At 41.2% G+C, this 22,437-nt stretch overlaps 2 protein-coding genes across 5 annotated transcripts in view; one reads left to right on the plus strand and one right to left on the minus strand.

Moving 5' to 3' along the window:
* Nucleotides 1-232: 232 nt before the first annotated feature.
* LOC124226468 (protein PRRC2A-like) lies at nucleotides 233-10,429 on the minus strand. The gene is made up of 5 exons (XM_046639786.1): nucleotides 10,405-10,429; nucleotides 9,328-10,162; nucleotides 8,850-8,935; nucleotides 864-948; nucleotides 233-278 (listed from the first exon to the last, which is right to left on the minus strand). The coding sequence occupies exons 1-4, from the start codon at nucleotides 10,427-10,429 to the stop codon at nucleotides 914-916; spliced, it is 981 nt and encodes a 326-aa protein (XP_046495742.1). The 3' UTR covers nucleotides 233-278; nucleotides 864-913.
* RAB23 (RAB23, member RAS oncogene family) overlaps nucleotides 9,681-22,437 on the plus strand; it is a 30,440-nt gene continuing 17,683 nt past the window's right edge. The window contains exons 1-3 of one of the 4 annotated variants that reach the window (XM_046639615.1): nucleotides 9,681-9,800; nucleotides 15,634-15,852; nucleotides 17,971-18,056. In XM_046639615.1, the coding sequence (XP_046495571.1) occupies nucleotides 15,698-15,852; nucleotides 17,971-18,056 (241 nt within the window). In that variant the 5' untranslated portion in view covers nucleotides 9,681-9,800; nucleotides 15,634-15,697. Of the gene's footprint in view, nucleotides 9,801-10,438; nucleotides 10,458-10,524; nucleotides 10,543-10,652; nucleotides 10,672-15,633; nucleotides 15,853-17,970; nucleotides 18,057-22,437 lie in introns of those variants that run through there. The other 3 variants (XM_046639616.1, XM_046639617.1, XM_046639618.1) reach the window with 3 other exon arrangements.

Raw genomic sequence — 22,437 nt, forward strand, 5'->3', positions numbered from 1 at the left:
CGAGAAATTGGACTTTTTTTTTTTTTTGGAGGAAGATAAGCCTTGAGCTAACTGCTGCTGCCAATTCTGCTCTTCTTGCTGAGGAAGACTGGCCCTGAGCTAACATCCATGCCCATCTTCTTCTACTTTATATGTGGGATGCCTGCCACAGCATGGCTTGCCAAGCGGTGCCATGTCTGCATCCGGGATCTGAATCAGTGAACCCCAGGCCACCGAAGCAGAATGTGCACACTTAACCACTGCACCACCAGGCTGGCCCCGAGAAATTGGACTTTTGACTGAAAACAATAAATAATTAGTCTCTGTTATTTTAATTTTCTTTTTAAAACAAATGTATCAAATCAGTAGGAAATCAATGATAACATTATATTAGAACATTTATATGCTGAAAATGTTTACAGCACTCCTTCATAAAATCTAATTGCATCTATAAAACAGTATCAAAACCACTATATATATTAGATTGTAAAGTGTAACGAAAGACAGCAGATTTTCTGATGTCTAGGCTACATGAACACATTAGTTTTAAAATGTGGCAGAAAATGGCTTTGCCACTAAATAGCAGGTGACTTTGACAAACGTACTTTATCTCTCAAATCTTCATTTTCTTCCCCCATTAAAAAAAAAGGAGGGAATAATAATACTCACCTTCATAGAGTTGTTGTAAAGATTAAAATATTGTTTGCTACCTACTTGAAATAGTTACTACCATAGAGTAAACATTAAATTAATGGGAACTAATTTTATTCTTATAGCAATAATAATAATAGGAATAGTCATTATCATAGGAAGCTATTAGTTTTCTATTGTTGCTGTAATAATTACTACAAGCCTAGTGTTTTAAAACAACACAAATTTATTACCTTATCGTTCTAGAGGTCAGAAGTTCAGAATCAATCTCACTGGGCCCAAATCAAGATTGCAGCAGGGCTGGTTCTTTCTGGAGGTCTACACGAGAAGGAAAATATAACTTTACATCCTGATTTTTTACAGTTTTTACCTCTTTGCAAATTTTTAACTCTTATCATCAACGAAATTCTGTGAGTCCAGATACATTACAGAGACCCTAGACCAGCCATTCTCCCCACCCTGGCTTAGTGAACCATTCATCTGCGTTTGAATGAAGTTTAGGCTATCCTTCAAATCGAAAAGAATGCCTTTCCATTATTCAGATGTGGACAGCATTTGGTAGAGAATCACGTATAAACGTTTATTTCTACATTAAAAAATTCTGGGAGAATACATAAGACATTGTTAACAGATGTTACGCTGGAAGTGGGACAACAATCAGGCAAAGGTGTTTGGAGAGGATAGACACTCGCTGCTTGTTTTATCCCATTTTGTGTAGAGTTGGTATCTTTACCAGGTGCATCTTGTACTTTTACAATTATAAAAACTAGTTTAATTTTTAATATAGCATATAGTCTATGTGAAACCCAGAGATTAAATATATTCAGGAACAATATTTCATGTATCTTTGTAGCCCTCATAATGCTTTACACATTATGGCACTCGTAATGTTGGATAAAGAAATAAACATGTCATTCTTACTCTCAGAAATGAGGGAAAAAGGAAACATAAAATGCATAGCCCATCTATATAAAGCTGTCCTAGAAAATTTCCCTGAGACAAAATTGCAATAAGACCAGAATATATCTGAAAGTTCTCCAGAGATATCAATTCAAAACGTCTTGGACCTCCCAGTCTCCAGAACTGTGAGAAATGAATTCCTGGTGCTGAAGCCACCCAGTCTACAGTATTTTGTTATGGCAGCCAGCAGTAAGACACCTAGAAAAGAAGTAAAAAAATTTTGAGTACAGTCCTTCAAAGAGGATAAGGTGGACCATCCCAGAGATGGATGGAATAGATAATCCTTCTCAGAAAGAAGTCTTACAGCCTTTCTGCACAGGCTTCATTGGGTATCCCTGGTTTCTAGGCACTAAAGAACAATAGCATACCCTAGACATTAAGGTAACCCCCCAAAAATGCACCTACACATTTTCAAATGTCCCTAGCATTCTCACCAAGAGGTGGGTCCTTAGAATTGAAAAGATTGAATTAGCTTCCTAGAGATTGACGGAAGATACTTATGACCAAATCTGGCATTAAGGATGTGGATTTATTCAAATAGACTCAATGAATTTAGGCAATGCACATCTCAGTGATGATTACAATTGACTGAATGCCAGAGGTCTTTCCCCAAGTCTTCCAAACTGTGCAAGCCTCTCACAACTCTTGTGCAACTGAGAAGGGAAGGGAACTCCTAATTTAAAAACCGATACTGGGTATCTTACAACCCTAGCAACAGAGGGCTCAGACCAGAATTAACTTGGTACAGAAAATAAAGCAAGACTTCCTGTTCCTGTAACTGAGCTGATATCAACCCTCTCACTATATATACATAGACTTGACAAGCTTAGATAAATACATACAGCTGGATAAACTGTAACAACAAAGAAAGAATACAGAGCCTAAACCAAGAGAAAGAAAGCCTTAGCAGTCTGGGAAAGTGCCACACCTGAGGCTCAAAACAGAGGCTTTAATCTCCCCAAGGGACTGAAGACGTGCCCTGGTCTAGAGGAAAGACGGAGCTGGAAGTGAGACACTGACATCAAGAAGAACCACCAAAGCTGTGAAAAGGGAGCTGGAAAAATTCTGTCCAGTAGAACAGAGAAGCAGCAAGGAAGCTTGCCATCCTCTAGGGTTCTGAATGGGGCAAAAGTTTCTGGGAAGAATCAAGCCCCAAACCTACGTCATAGGTGGGGATGGTTTCTGAATTCATACTCTCTATGAGACGTGGGAATTACAAGCTGAGAATTTAACGTGAATGCTGGTCCCAGATCCATGAATATTCTGAAGCCCTGGTTTTGGAAAAAGCCAACATCAAAAGCAGATATCAAACCACTGTACAGGGCTGAGCTCATGGAAGTCCCACGGAAAACAGTGAAGATGAGTTCACATTCCTGAATTACAAATGACAAAAGGGGGCCTGATGAGGGAAAGTCATCAAATGCAACAAAGAAAGAGAATTCAGAATAACTGAACAATCTGAAAGGGACTGAAATAATAATGTTCCAAATAATTACAGCAATGCAAGACAGATTAAAAAGCATAATGAATACAACAATTTGACTCTAGGAAAAAAGAATAGAGATCACAAAAACAAAACAGTGTTTTTGTTTAACAGAACAGTGAACATCTGGAGATTTAAAAAAGATAGTTACTGTAATTAAAAGCTCAATGAACAAATTTAAACTGCAGGATAGAAACACCTGGAGAGGAAATTAGTAAACTTGTCATCACACATAATGAAGCCATAAGATGAAGATATGAAAAATATAAAAGAAGTTACGGGTCAACTTCTGCTAATAGGCGTTCTAGAAGAAGAAAATAGAAAGAACAGGTTGGAGGCAATATTTGAAGAGGTAATGGCTGAGAATTTTCCAGAATTGAAGGAAGACATGATTGAAGTAGCACACCAAATACTGTATGTAAAATAAAAGTAATTCACACTCAAACACTACAGAACAGTATGGATGACGAAAAATTCTTAAAAGCAACTAGAGAAAAAAAGATATATCATTGGCAATGCCATTGGCATTTCTGGAGATGTGTCCATTTGGAGATATTTCTGTGCATTCCATTGTGATACCGGCTTTCGAATAATAAAACTACCCCTATCTGGGACCCTCGTGTACCACACTGAGTATCAGTATAATATTGTCATGTGTATCTCATCTTTGAATCAATTCTCTCTTCATTTCTATAACCCAACCCACCCCCAATCCATTTCTTTTTGTCTCTCAGGTTGACAGCAATTCAATTTTTAAAATAGCTTCAGGCATGAAACCCCAATCACTGATTAATGTAGAAAGGACTATACTTGAGAGGAAAAAAAATTCTGTTGTGGGCATCAAGTATTGATTGTTTGTTAGCATAAGGAGAACATTTTCCCACCATGTTAAGTGACTTAATAATTGCAAATCCAGGAAATGGACAAGTGGATGAGTTTGAATTCATAATTGGCCATCAAGAGAACTGCATTCTTGCAGCCGAATCTACCTGTGGGGCATGTGACCTTTGTCTACTTCATTTGCATCTAAAAGTAGGGTTAATCATATATTCCCCTACTTATGTTTATGAGAGCTCTAAGAATTTAAATTAAGGAATGGATGACAAAATGCTGATTGTGAATAAGCTCTTGAAAATGCATTAGCTGCCAGATCACTCAAGTGATGTCTTAAACAAATGTTCCAATAGATGTACAAGGAAGAAGTCACACAGGTGCACTCTTAGGTACCATCAGTGAAGTCCTCAAAAATCAGAGAGTTGCCCAATAGCCCAGCACTTTCAGAGAGGAGATCTCTCAGCAAACTATTTCAACAAAAGCAAACGTATATATGAGAAAGACTTGGGCAGTGAAGAAAAAAAAGAAAGATGTTTATGTTCTAATAATTCCTTCATGGATAACCATCCTAAATTCAAAAGTGTATGAAACCAGTAAACAGTTACCCATTGATGATTTGGTAGCTAGCAACTAAAGTTTTTTTTCTTTAGCTTTTAGTTTTTCACTTGCCCATTGTCAACCGCGCTGTTTAGGCAATATGCTGGCTGACTCCCACTGGGTTCCTATAGATAACATCTCCCTGGAGCCTGGGTCACCATGGTAATGGGCGTGTGAGCTGTTTTTCAGGAATTAGGACCTTCTTATCCAGTTCAGCTGGTTGAGACCACCAACCCATCAACTAGGCCTGATAAGCAACCTTTTGACATCAAGAGGCTAAAAACTCCACCCTCAGATCATGCTAAGGCACCATTTTGTGAACATGTGTCTTATGAAGAGGCATAAAGTTTGACTACGCCTGCGCAGATCATCAACTATCTCACCTACAATGATCTATCTCCACACTTCAGACCACCTTGCCCCCTACCCCATAAATATCCCTGAGTCCGCATTTTCCGAGGAGGCAGATTTGAAACTCGTTCTCTCACTCCCTCGCTTGGCTGCCTTGTGATTAAACCCTCTCTACGCACAATCTCGTCATCTCCGTGTTTGGCTTTCCGGGTGACAGGCAAAAATGAACCTGGTTTGGTAACATGTATATGATGGTACAGAGTAGCCCACATGAGATAAGAACAATCTGTGATGAACAGAAAAAGAATCTAGAATGAACTGCCTATTCCCTGACTCACACTGGCTAGAAGCTATAACTAGTTCCATTTAATCACTATCAGCAAGCTGGTGTGATATTGTGATTTATAATAAGGGATATATATTTAGTCTTTGCCCCCGTTCATTCCTAAAGCAGAGCTCCTAAAAACCTTGAAATTTCCTAAGTGATGAGAGTGTGTTTTGGAAAGCCCCTAGATCACCTAAGGATGGGGGCCAGTGACCAGGGGAACCAACCATGTGATTAGAGGGTCGGAAATTTTTGTCTAACCCCCAACCTGGGAGGGGAGGGTGGGTTGGGGATCAAATTCAGTCACCAATGGCCAATGATTTAATCAATCATGCCTATGTAATGAAGCCTCCATAAAACCCTGGAGAGCTTGCGGATAGGTGAACAGCACTGGGAGAGTGGCCTGCTCAGAGGGCATGGAAGTTTGGAGTCCTTTCCCCATACTTTGCCCTATGCATCTCTTCCATCTGGCTGTTCCTGAGTTACATATAAATTTTTATATATATAACTTTTATAATAAACTTTTTTATATCTAACTTTTTTATATATAATAAACATAAACTTTTTTATATATAACTTTTATAATAAACCAGTGATCCAGTAAGTAAAACCTTTCTCTAAGTTCTGTGAGCCACTCTAGCAAATTATTCAAACCCAAGGAAGAGGTCATTGGAACCTCCCATCTATAGCCAACTGGTCAGAAGCACAGGTGGCAACCTGGACTTGGGATTTGAATCCAAAGTGGGGTGGGGGGCAGTCTTGTAGGACGGAGCCCTTAACCTGTGAGTTGAATTATAGGACACTAAGTGGTGTTGGAGAATTGCTTGGCGGTGTGGGGAAAGAAAACCACAAGTTGGAATTGGGTGCCAGAATCTCAAGTGATCATTTAAGAAACCTGAGTCCTCCTTGACATTCCCTCTCATTCCTACTCCGCAGCCAAGTCCTACAGATTCTGCCTCCAAAGTTAAAAACAAATTCATCGACTTTTTTGAATCACCTCTGTTACCACCTCAGTCTAAGGGACCATCATGTCTCACGTGGATCAGCCTTCCACTGATTCCCATTTTCCTCTACTCCATGCTTCCACTACACAGCAGCCAGAAGGGTCTTTCAACTGGACCTCCTTATGCTTGCACTAAAAATCCTTCAAAGGCTTCCCAGCATGCTTGAGATATAATCCAAATTGCGTAACGTCATCCACAAAGTTTTCGTGATCTGGCCCCTGCCTCCCTCACTACTTCATCTTAACACCACTTTCCACCTCATTTCTGCACACTAGCTCCCTTTCAATTCTTGAAACTCACTGAATTATTTCCTGCCTCAGGCCACTGTACTTGTTGCTCCCTCTACTTAAAATCTTTTTCTGCCTAGTCTTTACCTATATAACTCATTTATCCTTCAGGTAACAGACACACATACATGCTTTTTTTGTCTCCTTTACCAGACTATACGCTCCAAAAAGGCATAAATCATGGCTCTTTTGTCCATCACTGAATACCCAGTGCCCAGCACAGTACTTGGCACAATAAATATTTTTTTGAATGAATGACTCTGCAAGGTGGATGACTCCACATTATATAGATTCAGGATGAAACAACTTTTAAGACCTGGAACAGTATTCTGATGTCTGACTAGAAAGTATTAAATTTGTTTTCCAGCATGGTCTGTTTGATCCTGTAGACTATTAGATTATTACTGTCTAGACCAATACTGTGGTTTCTTCAAGGCTTTTCCTGATACCCACAAATGCATTCCCATGTGTTTGCAGACTCGTAGTCTAAGTGGTAAAATGTTCAAGGATTTCTTCCTTAAGAATGTGTTCTAATTTTCCTTTAATGTTTTCCTTTCCACTCAGCCACAATTCATGATCCTGGAAAAGTATTCAGCTCATTGGAGTCAGACAGAGTCAAACAGCTAGCAAAGGACATGGACATTTTCTGCTGGATCAGCAAAGGTACTAGACTCAAACAATCATTAAATGAGTTAAAAATATAACTTTCAGAATGTTTTCCCTAAAATAATTTTGTGCAACTCATTTCTAGTTACAGCGAATCAAATCTCCTCTAAAGCCCTTCGGGCTAATTCTATCGCCTTTTTTGCTACAGCATAACTGCAGGATTTAAAAGGCCAGGTCTCCACATAGGCTGTCATTCTCTCTCAGAAGGAGCATCAGAACCTCTGCCGTGTCCTTGAGGCAAATAAAAGGTGGACTGGACTGCACTGAGAATGTCCAACAATTCCAGAGACACGGAAAGGAAGGAGGGGAAAGAAGGAATGACGTTGGGGGGTCCCCTTTAAGAAGTTTTTCTCAAATTTGAATCAGAGAGTGGTAAAGCAATGCTATTCATCTTTATTACTGAGCAACACAAATAACACAAGAGGAAGAGAACAGCAATGCTACTTTATAAATATTTAAGAAAACAGGAGACACACAACAGTGTAAATATAGTTAACGCTGCTGAACTGTACACGTAAAAGTGGTTAAGATGGGAAAATTTGTATTTTTTTAACCACAATTAAAAATTAAAAAACTAACAAGGAGGGGCATGTGCCAAAGCAGTTTTCAGAGAATCACGTCTTCAGGCATCATTTATTTTGGTTTGGTTTTTGGAAAATAAGAGTACCTCAAAAACCATCCGGTTGTGACCCAGTATCTAATTCAGGGAAGGAAAGGGGAGAAATGGAAAAGTGCGAGCAGTCTGAAGTAGCCTTAACTATTTGGGAACACCTTGTGCAGAACCTTACAGAACGGTTCCAAGGTGGTCTCTCCACTGAGTTCCCCCCAGTGGCCAGTCCTTCAGAAGAAGCAACTGCAGCCCCCAGGGTCACAATTTCTCGACATCCTCCCCAAACTTTATTTTCTGTTGTTTCTTTGTTTTATAACAGCCATCCAATTGGGTGTGAAGTGGTGTCTCATTGTGGTTTTGACTTGCGTTTCCCTAAGGACTAGTGATACTGCTTTCCACCTACATACGTGTAGCCACTCATAACTTCTTTGGAGAAATGACTATTCAAGTGATTTGCCCATTTCTTAATCGGTTCTTTTTCTTTTCTGTTAAAGGGGGTCAGTACATTACTCACGTTTAAGGGGCACTACCAACCAAATCCTAGAGGTAAAATCGGTTTGCTACTTGACATTAAATTTGCGAATAATCATTAAAGTTACATTTATAAAACTGTACCGCTATTACAGGTGAAATAATTTCTAAATTTTTAAACTTAAAAAATTACTGCATGTGAAGTATAATTCACACACAGAAAAATGTACATAATACAGTTTGGTAAATATTCACAAATGCACACACACGTGTAACTAGCGCCAAGATCAATAAAGAACTAGCACCCTAGAAGCCGCTGTCCCAGTCACTGTGCCCTCTGCGCCAAGGTAACCATTATCCTAACCTTTAGCTGTTAGGATAACTTTTCCTGTTTTTGTGCTTTATAAAATCGTACTTAGCATGTACTTCTGTGTCTTTCTTATGCACAACTCTACGTTTCTACAGTTCACCTACGGTGTTGCCTGTAGTTGCAGATTGTTCTCATTGCTGTGTAGTATTCTGTTATACAAACACTGTGGGAATTTGTAAATTTAGTCTACTGTTGATGGCCTTTGGGGTTATTTCCACTTGGGGGCTATTACAAGAGCTGCAGCTGGGGGCATTCTGATACCTGTAAGGACGCCTTTCTGTGGGCTGGATCCGTAGACGTGGAACCGTCGAGTCACAGGGTGTGCTCCTTCCGCAGATGGTGCCAAACTGTTTTTTAAAGGGGTGTTCCAGTTTACATTCCAGCAGCAGTGTAGAAGAATTCAGTTAGTCCACATCCTCGCCAATACTTGGTATTTCCCATTTCCCGCCCTATTCTAGTCTATTTTGAAACATAAAAACAACTGAAACAAAGTTTGGACTGCTTTGGGGGGAACTTTTAGTTTTTGGTTTAGTTCTCTGAATTATTAACCATCTCGGGCTTCTCACTGTCCACCACAACGTGCGGACACAGTGCGTTTGCGACTTTGCTCGACATTTTTGCTCACTCCGCCGCTTGGATGTCCTCCAGGCAAGAAAATAAGGTGCGTGTGCAAGGCGGGGCAAGTCCTTTGAGCGCTCTCGAGTCTGAGCACCGTGTTCACCGTGTAGGCGAAACTTACACGGATTCTTCTTTGGTCAATTCCTCTTTGCTCGAGTCCACGATGCAGGAGCTCCTGCCGCCTCCGGCGTCCCCACTGCACCCCGGGGTCCCCCAGGAGGCGCGGGGAACGCAGAGCTGTCGCCCTCCCGGACCAGCCAGACCAGGGATGGCGCGGGCGGGCCGGCGCGGCGCAGGCGCAGACCGAGCCCGGCGCATGCTCCGCAGCGCGGCGGCTCCGCAGATGAGGGGCGTGGAGTCTCCCGCGCCCCGCCGCCCCCGGCGGAGCCGCCGCTGAGCCGCTTGTTCCGAGCCCGGGCTGCCAATAAAGTTCATTAAAAAATCGGAGTCATTCTGAGGAGAGCGAGAGAGCGCGCGAGCCAGCCGGGCGGTCCCCTGGGGCAGCTGGCGCGCCGGGAGGCGGCGGCGGCGGCGGTTGCGCCGCGACCGGGAGGAGCCGGTCTCCGGGCGGCGGGTCCGCGGCGGGCGGGGACGGTGAGTAGCGGCTCCCGCTGCGGGGCGGCGGGGTGCGTTCACCGCCTCTGCCGGGGCTGGTGGCTCCGCTGGGGCAGGACCCGCTGGGCCCGGGGTCCCGGGAGGTGCAGTCCTCTGGGGACTGGGCAGGGGCGTCGGGGCGGGGGCCTCCAGGCCCGGGCTCCCATGCCCGGCCCGGCCGCCGAGCCCAGCTCCCAGGAGAGGAGGGGGCGGCAGCGCCCCTCGCAGCTCCCCGCGGGCCGGTCGCCAGGGTGGGGGTCCCTGGCTTGCCCCTCGGGCGGGAGGAGCGAGGTGGAGCGCGGCGAGGCGCTGCGCCCGCAGCCCGGCCGAGCCCCGGCTTCTCGCCCTCCCCGCACCCCCCGCTGGGAAGGGGCCGCCCAGGCCGGCGGGAGGCCGACGCGGGCGCTCAGGGCCGGGTTCGGTTTGGCGCCGAGGGGGCCCCAGGCTCTACCCTGGCTTTCAGACCCTGGGCATTCCTCCCTGCGGTGGGCCCCTCCTTCCCCGCCGCCCCACCCTTCCCAGGTTTTTTGCTCAGAGACGGCTAGAATATGAATGAGCCTCACGGCACTGTTCCATTGACCAATTCAGCTGCGGCAAGAATTGCTTGACTCGGAGATCCCAGGAGCCATCGGCGCTCCCAGGCAGAAGAACCTGAGGGTGTGCGAGACGGTGATAACTTTCGTACCAGCAGGATCTGGGGAGGCGACAGTGGAGTCTGAAAAAGGGATCTTTACTTCTCCAGGTTTTCTGTAACTCCTAACAGCTTCTACATAACTTCATTGAACCCAAGAAGTTTTTCAGAATTTTGATAAATGTAATCCTACCTGTCCTAAAGTACAGGCTGTTAGGAGAAAAACCACCCTTTTCATCAGTGAGTTAACCCATCCTTTCCTTTTCTAACTTATCAGACTGCACTAGTTGGCAGAATCTTTAAATTTGGGAAAAAGAGCGTTTATGTAAAGTATTACTGTCAAGTTTTTTAATGATCGTACTCAAAATTACGCTTATTTTCTGAGAACTTGATTGTTTTGATATCGTTCTTTAGATCTGTAGAGAAGTGCCTGATAATCGCAAGAGTCAGACTACCCGTGTTAAAATCTGATTCCACTCTTTTCTTTAAATGTTATTACTTTTTTAATTATATGGTAAAATTGATTTTTAGGGGGTGCGCAGTTCTGTGAATTTTAGATTTGTGCAACCAGCAGGACAGTCAGGATATAGAACAGTTCTGTCACCTCCCAAAGACTCATGCTATCCTTTTACATCCTTTCTCTTACCCCTGACGCCTGGCAATTACGGATCTTTTCCAGAATGTCATGTAAATGGAATCAGACAATATGTAACCTTTTGATGCTGACTTCTTTCACTCAGCATAATGCCTCTGGGATTCCTCCAAGTTGTTGCTCCTATCAACAGTTTCTTCTTTTTTTATTGCTCAGCAGTATTCCGTTAGAGCGATGTGCCGCAGTTTGTTTATGCATCCACCCACTGAAGGACCCTTGGATTGTTTCCGGGTTTTGGTGATTATGAGCAGAGCTGCTATAAACATTCATGTGCAGGTTTTTGTGGGAACATAAGTTTTCCTTTCTCTAGGATCTTACGATGGGTGGGGTTGCAGTGTTGTATAAAGTAAGTTTAACTTTATAAGAAGCTGTCGCCCTGATTTCCACAGTGGCTGTGTCATTTCACATTCTCATCGGCAAGGTGTGAGAGCCGAGATGCTCCACATCCTCCCTAGCACTTGGTATTGTCAGTATTTCTGTGTTTAGCCATTATAATAGGCATGCACTGTTGTGTTTTTACCTAATGGCTGAAGACGTTGAATATCTTTTTGTGTGCTTATGTGGCATATTTAATCTTTGGTGAGTGTCTGGCCAAGAGTTTTGCCCATTTTTTAATTGGGTTGTTTGCCACCGTTTGTTGAGTTTTGAGGGTTCTTTGTCCTGGATACAAATTATTTGTTAGACATGTATTTTGCATATATTTTCTTGCAGTCTATAGCTTGTCTTTTCATTCTTTTACTGGTGTCTTTCCTAGAGCAAATGTTTTTAATTTTGATGAAGTCTAATTTATCCATTTTTCCTTTTGTGGATCTTTTGTTATCATGTCTAAACTCTGCCTAGCCCAGGTTAAGAAGATTTTCACCTTCTAATAATTTTCTTCTAAATACTGTAGTTTTACCTTTAGATCTGTGATCCGCTTTGAATTATTTGTAGAAGGTGTGAGTTTCAGGTGAAGGGTTACTTTTTTGCATCTGAATGTCCAGTTGTTCCATTTGTTGAAAAGACTGTCTTTTCTACATTGAGTTGTTTTTGCACCTTTATCAGAAACTAATTGGCTGTATTTGTGTGGGTCTGTTTTTGGACCCTCTCGTCTGTTCCATTGATTATGTATTTTTCTCTTTGCCAGAATCATACTTTCTTGGTTAACGTAGCTTTATACTGTCTTAAAGTCTGGTGGTATGATTTCCTTCAATTCTTTTTCAAAATTGTTTTAGCTACTCTGGTTCCTTTGCCTTTCCGTATAAAGTTTAGAATCACCTTATCTCTAACTCAGAAAATCTGCTAGTGGTTTGGGATTGCATTAAACTATAGATCAATTTGGGGAGAATTGCTATTTTTACTTGGTTGATTCTTCCAGTCTATGAACATGATATGTTTCCATTTATTTAGGTCTTTGTTTCATTAGCGTTTGGTAGTTTTCAGCATACAGATCCTGTACATATTTTGTTAGACTTATACCAAATTATTTAATTTTTGTGGAACTGTTGTAAATGTCATTTTAAAGTTTTTGGTTTCAAATTGTACATTGTTAGGATATAGAAATACAGTTTAGCATATTGTATGTTGCTCTTGTATCCTGTGTCCTTACTAAACTCACTTATTAGTTCCAGGATTTTTTTTTTTTTTTTGATTCCTTGGCGTTTTCTACACAATCATGTCATCTGTCAATAGAGCCGGTTTTATTTCTTTTTTCCCTAATCTGTAAGCATTTTTATTTTTGTTGTCTATTGCCCTGGCTAGAGCTTTGTGTGTGGTGAATGGGAGTAGTGAGAGTGGACTCAATCTAAGGGGGAAAGCTGTCAGCCTTTCAGGGTTAAATATGATGTGAGTTGTAGGGTTTTTAAATACATGCCCTTTATCAGGTTGAAGAAGTTGTCTTCAGTTTCTAGTTTGCTGAGAGTTTTTCTCACAAATGGACGTTCAATTTTGTCGAATATTTCCTCTGCATCAGTTGATAACGTGATGTGGTTTTTCCTCTTTACTCTGTTAATATGGTGGATTACATTGATTGATTTTTGGGTGTTGAACCAGCCTTGCATTCTCAGAATAAAGCCCACTCAGTCCTGGTTATTCTTTATATATATTGCTGGATTCGGTTTACTAATATTTTGTTGAGGATTTTTGCATTTGGGTTCATGAGCACATGTTTGTCTAGTTTTCTTTTTTGTATTGTCTTTGTGTGGTGTTGGTATCAAGATAATGCTGACTTTACAAAGGAAAGTTGGAGAGCGTTTCCTCCTGTTCTATATTCTGGAAGAGATTGTGTATCATTGGTTTTAATTCTTGAAAAGTCTGGTAGAATTTTCCAGGGAAATTACCTGAGCCTGGAGATTTCTTTTTGAGTTTTTAAGTTACAAATTCAATTTCCTTAATAATTAGGGCTATTTAAATTATCTATTTCACATTGGGTGAATTGTTGCAGTTAATGCTTTTCAAGGAATTGATCCCCGTCATCTAATTTGTCAGATTTGTGTGGGTAGAGTTGTTTGTTGTGTTGTCCATTTGAGTCTGCACAGCCGGTAGTGATAGATCCTATTTCAGTCCTGAAATTGGTAATTTGTGTTCTCTTGTTCTTCTGTCTGTCAATATTTTTGTTCTTTTCAAAACACCAGCTTTTTGTTTCATAATTTTCTCTATTTTTCTGTTTTCCGTTTCATTGATTTCTGCTCTTTATTATTTCCGTCCTTTTGCTTGCTTTGGGTTTATTTTGCTCTTCTTTTTCTAGTTTCTTGAGGTGGGAGCTTAGATTACTGATTTGAGACTTTTCTTCTTTTCTAAGTTAAGCATTTACTGCTCTAAATTTTCCCTCTCCACAGTTCATTAGATGTGTCTCACAAATTTTGACATGTTGTATTTTCATTTTCATTCAGTTATTTTTTAAAATTTCTCTTGAGCTTCTTGTTTGGCCCACGGATTGTTTAGAAGTCTGTGTTTTTAGTTTCCAAATGTTTGTAGATTTTCCTGTTATTTTTCTGCTACTGATTTCCAGTTTGATTCCATTGTGGTTCCATTATTTTGAGTTTGTTGAGGTTAGTTTTATGGCCTAGAATATGTTCTATCTTGGTATATGTTCAGTGGGTGCTTGAAAAAAAGTATGTTCTGCTGTTGTTGTGTGGACAGTTCTATAAATGTCAATTAGATTCTGATACTTTGTGTTCTCAGAATTTCATTTTGTTTTATCTGTAGTGTTTTTGAGTAGATCTCTTTGTGTAACTTCTTTAGTGGTTGCTCTGGGTATTACATTGTAAGTAATTTATCACAGTCTATCCCTGTCAACATTTCACCAGTTCACGTGAAGTATAGAAACCTTACCTCCCTTTCATCCTTTTCTCTCTCCCATTTATAATTAATCATCTTAAATATTGTCTCTCTCTATATTGAAAACCACATTGGGCAGTGTTCTAATTTTTGTTTCAACTGCCAAACCTAATTTAGAACACTCAGGAGAAGTCTGTTGTGTTTACTTATGTTTTTGCTCCTACCATGTTCTTTTTTTCCTTCTGATATTCTAAGTTTTTAAAAATTATGTAATTATATCTGAGGTGGAGACCTGGAACCCATACTTAACAAGTGCTCCTAGATGATTCTTATGATCATGCAAGTTTGTGAAGCTCTAGAGACAATCACTGAGACTCCATTAGGGACAAAGAAAGGAGCGCTCTTCACATTTCAGACGTGTTTTGTCTGGTGGTCATATAGATGCATTTTCAGTTAAGGTAGCTGGAATATAACCGTTAAGTAGGCTGGAACTTAACTAATAATTTTAAGAAGAAATTGACTTTCTGTTCTTTCAGCCTGAAATGCCAGCAGTACACATTCTCTTACTTTCCTTGTATGATAGCTGTAACTAGCCTGAGACTAGAGAAAGGACGTGGTATAAGCTTATTTGTAGTGGACTCGCTGTAACCTGAGCACTGAAGCCCGTAACTAAGAACCCAGTGCTGCCACACGGTTGCACGTTACCACACAAAACCTTTCTTTGGAGTGCTTTTCTAGGGCCATTAGGTATACCCTGTGAGGTTGAAAAGCAGTTTCCTTGAATTTTGTATTTCTTGCCCGTTTGGTGGTAATTATGGAGCATTTATTATGTTGCATGAACCTACCAATTTTGAATGCTTAACTTTGACTCTACTCGGGTGCTTTATGTGTATCATTGGTTAACAGTCCTGTGAGGGAAATGTCCTCAGGAAACTGAAGCTTAAAGAGGTTAAGCAATAACTTCACTAACAGCACAGAACTAGGAAATGGCAACTTTAAATCAGGCCTCAGCTAACACCCACAGTCTTAGTTTCTGTGAAAGGTAGAACGAGGTAATCTAGGCATTATTGATACCAGGATGTCATAGATTGTGCTATTGATAAGGATTCAAAAATGAATGATGTTATTTTCCCTCCTTTCAAAGAATTTGCATTATCTACACAGGGTGGGGAGGGGTCTCCATCATGGAAACAAATTATTGCAATGCAGTGTAAGTATTTCTTGATAAGACAATTATAGCTTATTTTGTACAATTTTATGTCTTGAAAAAATGATTTTGTTTTAAACCACAGATTTGAGAGAGACGTTCTGATCACTGGAATTAAAGTTGGTACAGAAACCTTTTCAACTCCAAAAATGTTGGAGGAAGATATGGAAGTGGCCATCAAGATGGTGGTTGTGGGGAATGGAGCAGTCGGAAAATCAAGTATGATTCAGCGATACTGCAAAGGCATTTTCACAAAAGACTACAAGAAAACCATTGGAGTTGATTTTTTGGAGCGACAAATCCAGTATGTACCTGGCCGTTTTATCCGCTCAGTTTTGATTGGTGAACTGTATCCTAGAATTTCATCAGAATAGTGGTAACTAATGACAGTTCCGCCCGGGCAGGCAGTGGCTTAGAGACAGTGGTCGTCACTCAATCATTCCCGTGTTATCCTTCTGCTGTCTTTTTCCCCCTTACTCTCTGATGGTTTTTCCTTTTTTCCTACTCGCACCCACCTCCCTCTTTTTCTATCTTATGTCTGTTTTATGTTTATTGGTGACATCTTGGGCACTTCTTAAACACAAACAGATGCTTGACTCTCATGGGATTTCCATCCACTCTTTTATTTGGAAGGAAAGTTACCTGTCTCTCAGAATAGTTTTCCTCTCTTATATTATGGGATGCTTTTGTTTAGAATGTCTCTTCTCCTTTTAAAACTGGGCAAGATGTGTAGAAGTTAGAGAATTAATAATTTGTTTTTACTTTAAGGAAATAAGAGAGAGCAGATTTGGGAGGATTAAATACTCCCGTGAAAAGGAAATCTTACTTCAGGAAATCCAGTTGGGGTCTGAAACACATCAAAGTAACACTTTTTGCCGTTAGTCCTGAGAACTTTTAAGGATAGGAGACAAATTAAAATATATTACAGAAATAAGTAACATTAAACAAATCTGACTTAACTAGGCCAGATGTTGGCATGAAGGATAATTGTGTTCATCGTTTTAAAGATTGTTGAATTTCTAATCTGTATTCTATTACCCTCTTTTTAAAAAAATTCTTCTGTATTTGTTTCCTTTCTTAGATATTTTAAAAGGATTCATTTTAAGTTTTGATGATGTTTATTTTTTGTATTTGTTATCTGAACCAAATTAATATTTTAAGTATGGAGTTGATGCTTATTATTCATAGATTCTGTATTGCAAATTCACCTATTTGCTAAAATTTATTTGTGCTTTGATGGTGATTTGTGGACATGCACAGAGCAGTAAAAATTTGGAGTCGCCCTGCACGCACGTTCCCAGCTTAGGTTGAACAAGGCGAGCCTCTTCCTTTTTGTTTCATCTCTCGTACCGTAAACAAGTGTCCTTTTGGTGTTCTGTTTTTGTGCTTTTTGTTGGTGATTTTGCTGTTTAAAATGGCCCCCAAGCACAGTGCTGTCTAGTGTTCCCAAGTGCAAGAAGGCTGGGATGTGCCTTATGAGAAAATTTGTGTGTTAGATAAGCTTCATTCAGGCAGTTCAATGTTAATGAACTAACAATGTGTATTAAACAAGGTGTCTTTAAAGAGAAGTACACCTAGGGGCCGGCCCGGTGGTGCAGCGGTTAAGTGCACACCTTCTGCTTCTCGGTGGCCTGGGTTCGCCGGTTCAGATCCTGGGTGCGGACATGGCACCACTTGGCAAGCCATGCTGTGGTAGGCATCCCACATATAAAGTAGAGGAAGATGGGCACAGATGTTAGCTCAGGGCCAGTCTTCCTCAGCAAACAGAGGAGGGTTGGCAGCAGATGTTAGCCCAGGGCTAATCTTCCTCAAAAAAAAAAGAGAGAAGCACACCTAAAACGAGGCCAGATATTGATGGGTGGACAAGAATGTAACCAGGGACTTGCAGGAACCTAGCTCTGTATTTCCCTGGGAGCAGTGGTTCAGTATTCGCGGGTTCCAGTGTCGGCAGGGCCTTTATAGAACATGACTACTGTGAATGAGACGGTGGACTGCATGACAAAGTAGAGTCAATTTTTGAGTTAAAGGGCAACCCCGCAGGTGAGCTGCCTTCCTTTTTGTTCTTACTCTGGCACCCGTGCACCAGTGCACCAGCTCCCCTTTGAATGGCCCCATGGGAGGAGCAGCGCTGACCTGAGGGTGTCCCCCTTCCCTATCCTGTCAGGCCTGGAGCTATCACTGTCTGTGACTGTTGTCAAAGGAAAAACGTGATGGGTGAATCCAAACCATGCGTCAAGTTACAGCTTCAGGGGAATGTCTTTCCCCCTTTCCTTATCAACATTTAAAAGTACTCAGACTTTTTCAGAGTGAAGCTAACAATGTAGTTGTAATACCTGCAGATTTGAAAAGTAAAAATATACACAAAGCTATATTACTAAAGACATTTCCTTTGCATTTGAAAGAAATTCATCTCTTGTTTCAGAGTCAATGATGAAGATGTCAGACTGATGTTATGGGATACTGCAGGTCAAGAGGAATTTGATGCAATAACAAAGGCCTACTATCGAGGTAAATTGTAGGGTTTACTTTTTTGTTTGGGCATATTCTTTCAGCTACACAAAGAACTTTGCTTTTTTTGTTTCCCATATAAGGGTTTCTCTTTAAGAATAGTTAAAATAATTTCAGAGTATTTTTTAAGCCTTAGGTCATTATTCTTCTGAAGATCTTGTTGAGAGATAAATAATACTTCGTACTGTAGACAGTTTGTCTCTGCCTTAGAATTACGTGACTCCTGTAGACATTCCCAGACTAAATCAGTCAGAAACTGTTAAATGCCTACTTTTGACTCCAAGGAAATGACTGTATAGTCAGAGAATAGAACTAACCTGAAAATAGAAAGCCCCTGCAATACGGTGACGTTTTGTTAGGACACCTGGGATCGCGTGGTGAAGCCTTTCCAGCGCTGTCGTAGTTCAGAGTAGCGTGAGACACGTGTGGAGGGAGGAACCACAACCACGGGACTCAGTGCTCTAACACATGGGATGGAATTCCCCAAGAAAAGCTTCAATTTCCAAATGCAATGTAACGTTTCTGGTAAAGGTTCCTATAAAATTTTGTTCTTTTCTTTGGAATTTAGAACAGCATTTTCAGTGTTTCTCCACCCCGCTGCCAGTGGTGATTGTAACGAGAGAGCAGATAACTGGAAGCTTGATCTAATACCACGTAGCATTATAGCCTGTTGACGCCAAGTAAATATTAACTGACAATTCATGTCAACAAGTGTCTAGTCCGCCACATTTCCCAGATACCATGGGAGACAGAAAGGCACGTTTGACATACAAGTCAGTCCCTCTGTGACATCTCCCCTTCTCTAAACTTTTCACTTTCTTGCTGTAACTAAAACTTATTGTTTCCTCAAGACACTGCTTCCCCTGCAGCTCTCTCAAGTGGGGTGATCTTGCCCACATCCCCGTGTCCTCCCGTTCTTTAAGACCTGAAGGACGTTGGGAAGGCAGAAACTTGTGTTTCTCACTGCTGCTTCCAAACCGTTCCTCTTCAAAAACCTCAGCACCTTGAGGCTGGCCTGGTGGTGTAACAGTTAAGTTCACCTGCTCAGCCTCAGGGGCCCAGGGTTCGCCGGTTCGGATCTCGAGCATAGACCTATGCATTGCTTATGAGGCCATTCTGTGGCAGGCATCCCACATATACAATAGAGGAAGATGGGCACGAATGTTAGCTCAGGGCCAAGCTTCCTCAGCAAAAAGAGGAGGATTGTCAGTGGATATTAACTCAGGGCTAATCTTCCTAAAAAAACCAAACAAACCAACCTCAGCACCTTGAAAGCCCATGTCATGAGTCTTTTACATCCCGCTAGCCCCCCTCCTGGTCGCCAAGGTCCATCAGTTTCCTTCACGCCTCCTTCCTCGACAACGCTGGCATCCAGCTCGTTTGCTTCTCCACAGTTGTTAGGAGTACTTTCGGGAAATTGAGCCTGTTGTTCATTTCCTTGTCCTTCTCAGGGCCAGCAATTTTTTCGCTACCTCTAAAATCTCAACCTCTGTAGTCTCCTGCTCTCTGGCCATCGCTTCCTATGATTCCAGCTTGCTCACATTAATACCCACGCTCTATCCTTGAACCCATCCAAGTCTTCTGTTCACTGACCTACCCCATTTTTACTACAACCTTCCACATGGCTTTCTTTCCTTCCTCAAGTTGGTTTCTCCAGTTCTGTAAACATTTCCTTGTAAACACCTTTAACTCCCTGCCCTTTGCTCTCCACATAATACTTGCTCAGCAAAACACCCAACCCAGTTAAACCCAAGAGTCCACCTATTCTGCATCCGCGTCCAAGCACCTGAACCTTATTAGAGAGTATCAGACAGAACCATTCAGGCTGAGCTTTGACGCGAAGATCACGTGACTTTAATGAGTATGAGTGCTGCCAGTTCCTTCCTGAAGTCTCTTTGCCGTTTTCCAAAGGAGCTATTTTGTCTTCTCCTCTTGCCTTGACCTTCAGGACCCTTTCCTTCTCCTGCTCTCAGCTGATTTCCTTGCTTCATTCTTCTTTCAGAAAACAGACACAATCAAATGAAAACGATTCCTTCTCTTTACCAAATCACTTCCTTGGTTAAGACTCTGAAGTCACTTTCTCTTGCTGAAGCAAGAAGTCCAGGCATCTTAGCCTGGCGTCCTTGTCTAGCCTGTCTCCTGCTGATTCCTCACTTGCACTTGACTCTTCAGAAATCCCCACATTATTTCTTTACATTATACATGGTGCCTAGAATGCTTTTTTGTCCCCTGTGGTCTTTCTACTAATCTTTTACCTTAAAGTCTAACTTAGTTCATAAGTCTCTGACTCCTACCTCTAAAAAAGTTAATCACTTTCTTTTGAGCTACTTCTCTACATTTATGCATTTATCACAGGGTATGTAATGTTTGCATATTTATCTTCCCTAACAGATCGTGAGTTCCTTGAGATACTAGCTTATGAAAAGTTGTGAGTTTTTTGGTCTTTGTCTCCCCAGCCATTCACACAGTACCTGTTGGCTAAAGTGAATTCAGTTGCCCTTAGGAGGCAGTATCTTTTTTTTTTTTCTTGAGGAAGATTAGCCTTGAGCTAACATCTGCTATCCTCCTCTTTTTTGCTGAGAAAGACTAGCCCTGAGCTAACATCTGTGCCCATCTTCCTCTACTTTATATGTGGGACACATGCCACAGCATGGCTTGACAAGCGATGCGTAGGTCTGCGCCCAGGATATGAACCAGCAAATCCTGGGCCACTGAAGCAGAACGTGTGCAAACTTAACCACTGTGCCACTGGGCTGGCTCTGAGACAGTAGCATTTTGGTTAATTTTTTTTAAAAAATGAAATTCTGAGTGGCTGGCCTGGTGGCACAGTGGTTAAGTTCACTCGCGCCACTTCAGTGGCCCAGGGTTTGCAGGTTTGGATCCCAGGCATGGACCTACAAACTGCTCGTCAAGCCATGCTGTGGTGGCAACCCACATACAAAGTAGAGGAAGGTTGGCACAGATGTTAGCTCAGGGACAATCTTCCTCACCCAAAAAAAAAAAAAAGAAAAGAAATTCTGAGTACATTCCACAGCCCTGTTTTACTTATCAGATTTTGCAGCTTTATACTCTGACCCTAAGTTACAGATGAAAATGTTAACATACATTTATAAATATTATTTCATTTAAAGGCATTTGTTCTCTAGACTGAAAGCCTCAAGAGAGCAGGATTATATCTGTCTTGTTTGTGGATGCCCCATGCCTGCTTCTCAAGACTTGAAGGTTTCTGCCCCAGATGCATATTGACTGTTGAATGGCTCTTATGTTCTAGGCACATAACAGGCATTGTGAATCTTGCTCTGGTTTCTTTATCTTGGATTGTGCTTATATTCATATATTAACGTTTTTTGGAAATATATCTGAGAAGTGTCCTTCAAGGTAATGCTTTTTTCACGTTTTGAGTCTCTTTTTCTTTCTCTCTTTTTTAATCCACTCATTGGTACTGTATAGCTTAAAACATCTTCTATCTTAGTAAGTAGATTGATAGAGTTCAATACTAAACAGTCCTGAAGACCAGAGATGGGGGCAGTAATGAATGGTTTGTTCAGTCTCATTACACCTCCTCCCTGGGAAGACGCTGCTTTAATGAAACTGAAACAGTAGTCATATGTAATGGGAATTCTTCTGACTTCTTCCTGGAAGTCTTAACTTCTTTGATGTGTTACTTTACACAATTTGAGAGGGAATATATGTATGTCCTGGATCACCTGAGAAGCAGTATTTGGAAATAGAATAGATGTGTTGAAATAGCAGTGTACCAGGATACTTCTCTTGAAGAAATCTGTATATATATAAATCTATATATAAAAGTTTTTCTTGACAGTACTGATGAATTTTTGTTACAGTTTCATATAAACACATAATCTTTTCTACCTTTAGACAGGATTGACCACTGATTTTAAGTAGATTGCTACCCAGTGTATTTCCAAATTTATACCTGTGTTATATAAAATATGTATACTTGAGAAACAGGATGAATTCACACATCTTGTTTTTTCCACTTTTGAAATTGTGGGATTTAGTATAATAATGGCACCTGAGATCTAATGAGAACATAATTACACTAACATATAAGCAACCAAAGAAGTTACCTTTCTAAATTGGTACCAGGGAAACTTGACTTCCACTGCCTGCTCTAAGAAAACGTTGCGGTTCCTTGAGAAACTGAGAGAGGTACACCCCTCAGGTGTCACCCTGATGCCACCACCACTTGCTGCTCACTCCATTTACTGTGTCCTTAGAGGCTTGGTGTCTACAGCAGCTTTGATTGTCACTTTCCTGTGGATGAGTTTGGATCCTGAGCACCCGAGTCATGGTGTGAGGCGGGGTTTATGTTCTAACTACACAAAGCTCTTCATAGAATAGATGGTATTTTTATCAG

The sequence above is a fragment of the Equus quagga genome, chromosome 15 (assembly GCF_021613505.1).
Source record: "Equus quagga isolate Etosha38 chromosome 15, UCLA_HA_Equagga_1.0, whole genome shotgun sequence".
In the NCBI taxonomy this organism is placed as follows: domain Eukaryota; kingdom Metazoa; phylum Chordata; class Mammalia; order Perissodactyla; family Equidae; genus Equus; species Equus quagga.

Excerpts from the sequence above, each read along its gene's own strand:
- LOC124226468 (XM_046639786.1), bottom strand. The coding sequence starts at position 10,429 with ATGGCTCCTGGGATCTCCGAGTCAA. Across the intron at positions 10,163-10,404 it reads TCCTGGGATCTCCGAGTCAA|CGGGGGGTGCGGGGAGGGCG; the intron begins GCAATTCTTGCC and ends GCCCCTTCCCAG. Across the intron at positions 8,936-9,327 it reads TTGACCAAAGAAGAATCCGT|TTTGGCACCATCTGCGGAAG; the intron begins GTAAGTTTCGCC and ends TTTAAAAAACAG.